Source organism: Fundulus heteroclitus, chromosome 4, assembly GCF_011125445.2.
Source record: "Fundulus heteroclitus isolate FHET01 chromosome 4, MU-UCD_Fhet_4.1, whole genome shotgun sequence".
Lineage (NCBI taxonomy): Eukaryota > Metazoa > Chordata > Actinopteri > Cyprinodontiformes > Fundulidae > Fundulus > Fundulus heteroclitus.
Window position 1 is genome coordinate 39,432,848 of NC_046364.1, and position 9,617 is coordinate 39,442,464.

The window sequence follows — 9,617 nt, forward strand, 5'->3', positions numbered from 1 at the left end:
ATCAGTCTTTTTAAATCATAACATAAAAGAAGTTGACCAGGTCCTCTGGATGGGCTCCTCTTGGTTGAAACATTAAGAGACTCCTTTCCTCTTGCGTGTTTCAGGTAAACTCAACCTTATCCGTAGCACCATTGCATAGTGGCTCAACAAGTTTGACGATGACAATCAAAACTGGTTGCTAACATGCAAAAGAGGACCATCTGCCAAACAGCTGATCGCCAGTGCTCTCATGGTTGCTTATAGTTCCCCGATGGCTGAGTCAGGCTCGTAATAACAGCATCATGAAGAGGGAACTATCGGACAAGGAGGAAGAAGTCACTTGGAGAAGAGATGAAACATTTCAACTAAGAAGAACCTGTCCAAAAGACATATTCAACTTTATTTAATTTTTCTAACAGGATCATTGAGACGTGCAGTGACATGTACAAAACAATGTAAATTACTGTGCGTTTGCATGAATGTATCAGACAAATATTCCCTGAGAAGTTTAAAAACTGTGCAAATAGTCATTAGGAAAAAAAATTAATCTTCATGCTAAAAAAAAAACCTGTGCAATTTGCATGGATGTCCAAACAAACAAGATATTAGGATGTGAGAGTGTATATGAGAACATGTGAAACCAGTATCATGTTTGTAAACATGTAGCATACCATGAACTGGGCAGGTGGTTTATTTGATTCTCAGCAGGGGACGATAGCCCTCACAGCTTTGGGAAAGAAGCTGTTTTTAAGTCTATTTGTTTTTGATTTAATGCTTCTGAATCGTTTTCCTGGTGGAAGTGGGACATGGTGCACTACCCAGGTGGATGGGATCTGTGGCTATACACCAGGCCCTTTTCTGGAGTCTCGCAGCATGAACCATGTCTAGACCTTGTTGATTCCATCCCACAATCCCCTGCACTGACCTCATCACTTGTGCCAGATCCTTCCTCTCCTGTGCAGCTGCCATACTACGCTGTCACGCTGAGACACAGGATTCTTTTGATTGTACTAGTGCATAACCCCAGGAGGCTTGAGCTTAGGGTTAAACATGGAAGAGGGTTTAGCCATCCATTAAATGGAAATAAAATACATTTAAACCTTTGCAAAAACAGCTTTATGATATAAGGTTTAAAATTCTCACCAATAAAACAATACAAAACCATTTAGTCTCGACAAATTATTTAGCAGAAAAATAAATATTATTATATATAAACAAAATTAACTCTGATACTAGTACTTAGCCATAGAAACAATATTATATTCCAAATGTTGATGACATTGTTCTTTAGACAACCTGTCAGTTGCACCCTGGAGAGTTCACAGTCATTTTTAATAAATTAGAATATACATTCCGATGAGGCTCGTTTGCTGGATTAAAAGTACCTTTTGAAAATATCAACCTTAAATGTGCTTTTTATTAACCAAAAACTTTTTGTATTAAACATATCCAAATTTTAAATTGGTCTGATGTAATATTCTAATCTTACATGTTGTGTTTTCTTTAGTTTAGTGAACAGAAAATCATCATAATTAACAGAAATAAAGGCTTGAAAATGTCAGTCTTTGTGGAAATAATCTGTAAAATGTGTTTTAATTAGTGATTGGAGTTACTGAAATACCTTTAAAAGACCATTTTAATAATATTCAAACGTATTTAATGAGTATGTACATAAAGAAAAAGAATTGAAGTTTAAGACAGAGGCATTCAATTCCTTTTATAATCTTTGCAAATGTAGTCTGAGCCAAGACCATAAAGCCATTTCATTTCATTAAAAGTATTCAAATAGTTCCTTTGCATTTATACATATATATGATTTTTAAACTCACTAAACTAGTAGTTTATATTTTACTTACCTAAAGGTAATAATATAAGGTTTTGTGTGTTTTTCAGCTGTCATGTGACACCTGCCCCTTTATACTTGGTAAATGCCATCAAACAGTTAACATCATGCTTCATAACAGGTATCATTGATTGGTTTTACTCAACTACTGAAATCCGTTATTGCAAGCCTTATTAAATGTACACATTTTTTGACAGGGGAATTTATTGCTAACAACTGCAATAAATATTCACATTTTAATTCGATTTTACTGAATAAACACGCAAAGTTGGAGCTCTCACTTGAGAGGAGCTCTTCGTTTTGCTTCAGCCTTCAGCAGCATGGCTCTGCGACTCTGTAGGACACACATTTGTCTCGCATGAATACGATAAGTCAGGAACTTACATGTCTTGCTGGTAATGTACTGATAAACGAAAAAGATCAAAACCAAAGTATACAGATCATCCACGTTTTGTGCAACAGCTTGAACAATGCCCAGTTTGACTGACCTGAGAAATGAGATATATTCGATGCCTTAGGTCCTTGATGGCAGAATTTTTGGACTCCAGATCTTTCTGCAAGCGAAATGTGTTTCGGGTTATGCAGAGAACTTAGAAGGGTGACCACATGGGTGGAAATCTCCGACAGTACCTCGACTTGGTAAGTGATCTCAGTGACAGCCGTTTGGTCCAGGTTGGGGGCTGAGAGCACGGAGTGGAGCTGAGCCTGGGTCTCCTCCAGCTGCCCTGCCAGAGCCTGCAGCTCATCCTCCAGAGGCCTGAGCGACTCATCCGCCTGGTCCTGCGCCATATAGATTTTCCGGGGGACGGACGAGCGCAGTTCGTCCAACTCAATCTGAAGCTACACGAGGATTGAAAAGTGTCTCAGTCGTATGAATGCTGCTTACGTATGGGCATGGACATCTCAAAAAGCTTTTACCTTGCAGAATTTCTGATCCAGCTCATCGTGGTCTCTCTTCAAGTCTTTCAGTGCCTTTTCATGAGGATTTCTAATGGGAGCCTGCGAAAAACATTGTGACCAACTATACTTCAATAAACATTAAGAAAGATACTCATAGCAGCAACAGTTACATCTAATTATAAATAACCACAAATAGCATTATCAACGTAACCTTTTTCAGTGGGGAGAATTTTGCTTTTCTTTCCAGAAGGCTAAGTTCATCGTTGGCTTCCGCAGCAACTAAAGTAAGTTCTTTATTTTCCTTCAAAAGAGCAGACCAGGTCTCTTTCACCTTCTCCACGTTCCTGCTGGTTTTAAATCTGCATTTCTAGGATGGAAAAAAAAGACATGCAGGGAAAAAAAAAACAGGACACATCAAGTTCAATGTTGCTACAGCTGAGAAATATAAAGAAAAGAAATATAAAAGAAAGATTAATTGGTAAGTCGTTCTTGCTCTGATTGAAGCATCGACTGTCAATCTGCTCGCATTTGTATTTATGTTCACCTCAAGTTCTTCAAAATGTGCTGTTGTGTCCTCGTCCTGCACGCGAAACGTTTCTTCTGCCTCGCGTAAGCCTTTTCTGAGGTCTTCTCGAAGGTCGCTGAGGTGGCTATTCCATAGCAGCTCACGCTCACAGATCAAACTTTTCAATGTGTTGTCCTGATCTTTTTCCAGCTGCTGTTTCTCTGTCTTATATTTGGCTACGGTTTCTAATTAAACAGGGACCAAAAATGTAGCTCAGTAAATTGTTGAAATTGCAAAATGCTAAATTTTGTAGTCAATTAGTTGCTTACCTGCTACTAGCCTCTCCCACTTGTCCCTAGCTGCAGCCATTTCCGCGTCGTGTTTCTGTTTGAGGAAAAAGGAAGCGCGCTTCAAAAACTGTCAAGCGGATCCTAGCCAAGCTACAGTAAAGCACAAGTCTAAATGAATCAAATGCACAGCAGCATCGACGCAGCTTGAAGTGCTTTTATGCAGTACGAACCAGCTGAAGTTCTCTGAAAACGTCTTCGCTGTTGATCGTCTGCGTGTCAGTCAGGATGGTTAAGATTTCCTCACACAGCTCTGCCTCCAGCTGATCCTGCTCATCCTGCAGCCTCTTAGCCGATGCGGAAACATCTGCTTCCAGCTCAGAGATCGTGTTCTGGTGCTCACACAGGAGGTGCTTCATCTTCTGTTTAAAGACCTGGAAGGAAAAATAACAGAGATGTCATATAAGACATTTTGCTTTATAAAGATGTACTATAAATCACACCTTATTTCTATGTTAAATTATGATCTCTTTTAGATAGGTGGGATTTTTAAAGCATATTAAGGATTCTTATACAGTTTGGGCTACAGAGTGAAAAAAAAACAAAACATTTTTTAACCAGGATATTGTTTTCAATTATAAAATGTCATCAGATGGAAATAAATGATTCCTATAATGTATGTGAATAATCCGCTCTTTCACCACATTGCTCTAAAGAAAACATACTCAGTTTTAGTTTCCTATCGGATCATCTGTACCAACTTCTGAACCCGGAATTTTTTTTTATTGTAAAATAAGAAAAATACAATCTGTCGAACAGAATGAAGGCTTTATTGTTTTTGAATCCTGTTAGGAAACAACTAAAATATCTGATATTAGAAATCTTTGTAAAAGGAGGGGTTGGGTTTTATATACAAACATGTAAATCAAGCAGTTTTTATTTAATAGAAATGAAAGAGTGTCAAATGTAAGTCACAACACATTAATTATACTCTAATGCTGAAGCTAAGCAACCTAAGAAAGAGCCGTGCACACTAAGGATATCAGTGTGATTATTAGAGGGGCAGGATATTAGGAAATTGTGGGATTACACGCAGGTTACCACCTACAGAAGTTCTCAGATGACTCTTCCATAATCGGTCTCATCACAGACGAGGACGACTCAAGAGGACAGACAGTGAATCCAGAGCTTTGGTGCCAACAGAGCCGCCCAAATGCAGGAAAAACAAAGGAGGTGGTGATGGATTTTGGCAGGCGCAGCTCACCCCACTGACACAGGACATCCAGGGAACTGATGTGGAGATAGTGGACTCTTCACAACACTAATGCTCTTTACCAGAAGAGTCAGAGCAGACTACCTGCTGAGGAGGCAGAGGTCTTTTGGAGTGCAGAGGGCGCTCCTGAAGACCTTCTTAGACTCTGTGGTGGCATCAGCCATCTTCTATTAGGGCTGTGCATAAAAATCGATATAAAGATTAATATCGATATTTTTAAAAACGATTTAATATCGATATTCTAGCTTTCAATATCGATATACCTCCCAACCTCTAGGGGGCGTTGTTACAGCGCAACCATTACAGTTCACAGCGAAGGAGAGCAAGTGAGACGAATTTGTGGAACGGCCGACAGGATTTTAGAAGCTACTTTGTCCCTAAAATCAGATGTTTGGGCACATTTTTGGTTTCTGTGACACGTTAAATGCATTGAAGCAAATGCACTTTATTTTCCTGTTAATATGTCTGTGATCAATAAATAGAACATAAACATAATATTTGGCTGATTTTGGTGATTGAATCACTGAGCATTAATTCAAAGTAATAAATATCGATATTGGAATCAAAGCAAGCTGAGCTATGTATCGAGAATCGTATCGAATCGGCTCATCCTAGATGATACCCAGCCCTATCTTCTATGGTGTGGTTTTTAGCAGCAGTAGCTTATGTAGCTGATAGAAAGTGGCTGGATAAACTCATTAGGAGAGCCAGCTCTGTCCTGGGATGCCCCCCGGACCCAGCGCAGATGGTGGGCAACAGAAAGGACTATAAGGAAAATAACATTATTGATGGACAATGTCTCCCACCCCATGTATGGAGCTGTTGCAGAGCTGGAGCTCTTTTCAGTGACAGACTGCTGCATCCCAGATGCTCAAAGGAGAGCCTCCGCAGATCCTTCATCCCAGCTGCTGCTAGACTTTATAATCTCTGCTGCTCACAAGAGACTCAAAAAGTGTTTACAATATGCTAATGGTTGCACAGGTTCTGCGCTGAACGAAAGAATCGTTTGCACCGTCTCTTGGGTGCTAACGTACACTTGCACATTCTTTAGCTACTTAATGCTGCTGTACTATAATGCATATTTATGAACTTATATTGTGCTGTAAATAAGCTGGTGTGTTTTTTTTCCACTGTTAACTTGAATACTTCATATATTTTACCTGAGCAGTCCATATTGTCAATAATTGTGCAATATTTACACTGGTATTTATTTTTTCTATACTCTTTGGTCTTTCTGATAAAGATCATCCTCTGTTGCTTTAAAACAAACTCTAGATTAGATTAGCTTTTTTTTAGAATTAGAAACTGTATGTAACTGTCTGTCTCTATGCCATTGCCACGCCTGAATTTCCTCATTGTGGGGCAATAAAGGAATTTCTTATCTTAGCTCACATTATTAATATTGGTTATTGTAATGACATGAACATCAAATTTCCTCATTCCTCCCTTTCTAATTTATCATATTTAAAGACGTACTAGAGGTGTACTGGCCAGGCCTTTTCTTTCCTGTCCCAGTTTCTAGTTTTCCTTGAGTTTTGACCTGCCAATTCCTATTCCGACCAATTTAAATCATTTCTATAAAAGATTTTAAACACAACAAAGAGAAAAACTATAGACATAGTAGATTTTGATCTAACAGAAAATTAAGGAATTACAACACTGTTCCCAAATATGACTCAACACACATGTTTATAAATGCCTGATTTATAATGTCTGACACACACACACACACACACACACACACACACACACACACGCCTAAGGGCAATTTAGAAAGACCAATTAACCAATTAAAGTCTTGTTTTTTGGACTGAGGAATGAATCAGGAGTACCAGGTGAGATCTTCTGATTTTTATTAAACTCAAAAAAAAAGTGTATGAAACAAACTTTCCTGCTGCTTGATGCCATTAAAGACAAAGAAATGTGGCGGGAACTCTTAGTTTTCACACAATCAAAAAATAGGAGGGCGAAGAATCAGATTTTAGTCAGTGTTTAATCTGCTGATGGCCATTCAGACTCGGCCGAGGGAAAATTGTCAGATTCTGATCTCTTGCCTACTGATTAGTCAGCAAGAGCTTCAGCATTTTGATCATTCTCATTTGTATCAGGTTTGCTCATCTACAGCAGTAGAACGCCATTCAACAGTCTGACTATATTTCTGCCAAACAAAGCTCTGTTTAAGCACTTGGAATATAATGACCAACCAATATTGGCTTCTAAACAGTCTTTTGCAAATGTTGCACACACTAATATTGTGATGATAGTATATTTACTTTCCAATGCAATATAAGGTGCAAAATACAGCACATTTTGCCTTTATAGACTAAATCCAAGCATTATGTGTGACTGCACGGTGTAGTTATAATGGGGTTATACCTTTATCTCTACTTGGTGATGCGCCTCATCATCTTCTATGGCCTTCTCCAAGTTTTTAAGTTCGGCCTTAACCCTCTCTAGTTTTCTGTCTGTACCTTCCCGAAAGGTCTGAATCTTATCTCTCTCCAGCTGGAAGTAGTTCCTCTCCTCCTTCTCCCTTTCCAGCTCCTCACGAAGTCGCACAATGTGCTCTTCTATCTGAAAGACAGGTGGATGTTTGTGTAAAAACAAAAAATCCTGATCAAAGCGTTTACACAGTGTTATCCTGTAGTAAACAAAGATAGAAAAGTATGTGGGGGTGGGGGGGGGGGGGGGGGGGGGGACATTAAAAGAGACAAACTTTATTCATACCTTTTGAACTTCTACACATTCTTTCACATTATGACCACAACCATTTTTTTTTATTATTATTATTATTTCAAGTCATAAAACAGGAAAAAAAATTATGTTTAAGGTGGAGGGGGTGATAATGATATGTGGTTTGAAAAAAATAAAAAAATTTAATCTGCATTTTCATTTAGAAACAGTGAGGCATTTATGTGTAGTCCCTCCTTTAACTCTTTACCCATAAAAATAAAAGCCTTGCAAGAGTCGCCTATGCGCTCAAACTTATATTTTGTTATGAAACATTTAAGGTTATAATCTAACCTGCTCCTTGGACAACTCCTCCTTGGTGAGACCATTTATCAGAGTTTGGGTCTTTGCAGCCTCCGGCTTTTTACTAGTCTCTTTCTTTTTGGGCGGCTGAAAGACAAAAAGTTTGCGTAAAATCCGACTTTTCTAGCCGACGTCGTGACTTTCATGGCCTTAACTTGTCAGAGCAAGCCATAGCTTAGCTGTTACCAACAACCAAATACATTTTAAGCGTGAAATTGCTTACCATAATTCTCACAGAGTCGACAATGATGATGGAAGGCTTATTTTGGGGTCATTTTTTTTTAGATAAAACAGGGACGTCGGCAGCAACAGGTCCAGCGGGCTAAACTAACGTCTCCATAGCAACGTTGTTGCCTTGGAGACGAGGTCAAGTGAGCCGACGCTCGGAAATACTGGGCCAAGACTAGCTTCGCGCATACATGGTGCATTACGGTTACATCGAGATTTTGGAGAAACTAATTCCAAAAGTTTATATATAGTTTATCTCGCATAGGCAATATGACAGACTTTTATTATTCTGATTACAGTATTTATTTGTGAAAATAATAGTTTTGTCATAGATATACATTTTCTGAGGACTATGCTACTATTTTTCCTCCTAATTTCAATCTATGCCAGCGCTACTACTTGTTACCGTAGTGCATCATGTAGAAGTAACCAGTGCTTGCGTAGCTTTTTGATTTACGCTGCTTTTAACGCTTCAGGATGCTTTTTTAGGTTGTTTTGTTCATGTTTCGTCAATGTGGTGAATAAAACCACGCCTTATGAGAAAAAAAAATGCTGACCAACTAACCCTGACGGATGTTTTAAATTAACGTTATGTGAAGGCTGCTGCCTTGTGAAAATGGATTAAAAAATAGATTTTTGAAAACGTTGATAGCCTTAAAACAAAGGTGCTTTATGTATCTTTCAAATTTTATTTTTTAATAAAATGGTTTTTCAACTTCTTCATTTTGCCTGCCCCAATACTATTGTTTACTGATTTGTATGTCTGATTGCTTTAGAACTACAATTTATGCATACTATAGCATGTCAAATGTGCCACAATGTAATATATAGAAAATCATTAGATATTTAATCATGTACAGGACTTGTAATTATCTGTCAATTTATCCAACTAAATTGAATCTAGGTGTATCACCTTAAAAATGAAAGGTTGTAATTGCATCTTAAAATTTAATTAGTTCAGTTTTTGTTCCATGCTGATATTACCAGAGTTGTTTAAATGAATTTGGCTCCTCATAGCCTAACATCTGATAGGTTGACCAGCACATTAAGTGTATTTCAGAACAATTATCTTGACAAGATCAGTATCAGAACCCCTCATTGCCTTTGATGAGTAATAATGACAGAATTGAATAAATTCATTACTGCAGCATACATGAAATAATTAGTGAGATACTAATGACCCTTTTCAGGAATATTTTTTGATAGTAACATGTAATGATGTATCTAATAAATTGTTTATATTTCCAATCAAAGTGAATAAATGCCACATTTAAACAACATTTATTGAATTTGGGCACATTTGGACCTCCACAATTGAAATATCCATGAAGATTCATGTCCTAGTAGAGTGACACTCCCGTCAGTTCTAGTTTTGATGGCAATAGGCAGAGCTCCACAGTGTATGTTGATGGACATTTAAACCAGCACAAGCACAGCTTTATTGAATGCACGCTGGAATTCAAAGAATTTCAACAGTCCTGTAGATAAAGGTTGATTTCTGTTGACTGTGGGGGGTCTGATGCTTCTGCAGCATAATGCACACAACAAAACACAGTTTCATTCCAAGCT

At 38.1% G+C, this 9,617-nt stretch overlaps 1 protein-coding gene across 1 annotated transcript; it reads right to left on the bottom strand.

Annotated features, from left to right (window-relative positions):
* Nucleotides 1-342: 342 nt before the first annotated feature.
* On the bottom strand, nucleotides 343-9,555 carry LOC105918414 (dynein regulatory complex subunit 4). The gene is made up of 11 exons (XM_012853493.3): nucleotides 8,044-9,555; nucleotides 7,812-7,907; nucleotides 7,164-7,361; nucleotides 3,748-3,948; nucleotides 3,557-3,611; nucleotides 3,267-3,472; nucleotides 2,934-3,089; nucleotides 2,741-2,821; nucleotides 2,453-2,662; nucleotides 2,311-2,376; nucleotides 343-2,156 (listed from the first exon to the last, which is right to left on the bottom strand). Exons 1-11 carry the CDS (start codon nucleotides 8,044-8,046, stop codon nucleotides 2,100-2,102), a joined length of 1,329 nt encoding a protein of 442 aa, XP_012708947.2. The 5' UTR covers nucleotides 8,047-9,555; the 3' UTR covers nucleotides 343-2,099.
* Between the last annotated feature and the right edge of the window lie 62 nt (nucleotides 9,556-9,617).

Excerpts from the sequence above, each read along its gene's own strand:
- LOC105918414 (XM_012853493.3), bottom strand. Across the intron at positions 2,377-2,452 it reads AGATCACTTACCAAGTCGAG|AAAGATCTGGAGTCCAAAAA; the intron begins GTACTGTCGGAG and ends TTTCGCTTGCAG. Across the intron at positions 2,157-2,310 it reads GAATATATCTCATTTCTCAG|AGTCGCAGAGCCATGCTGCT; the intron begins GTCAGTCAAACT and ends TGTGTCCTACAG.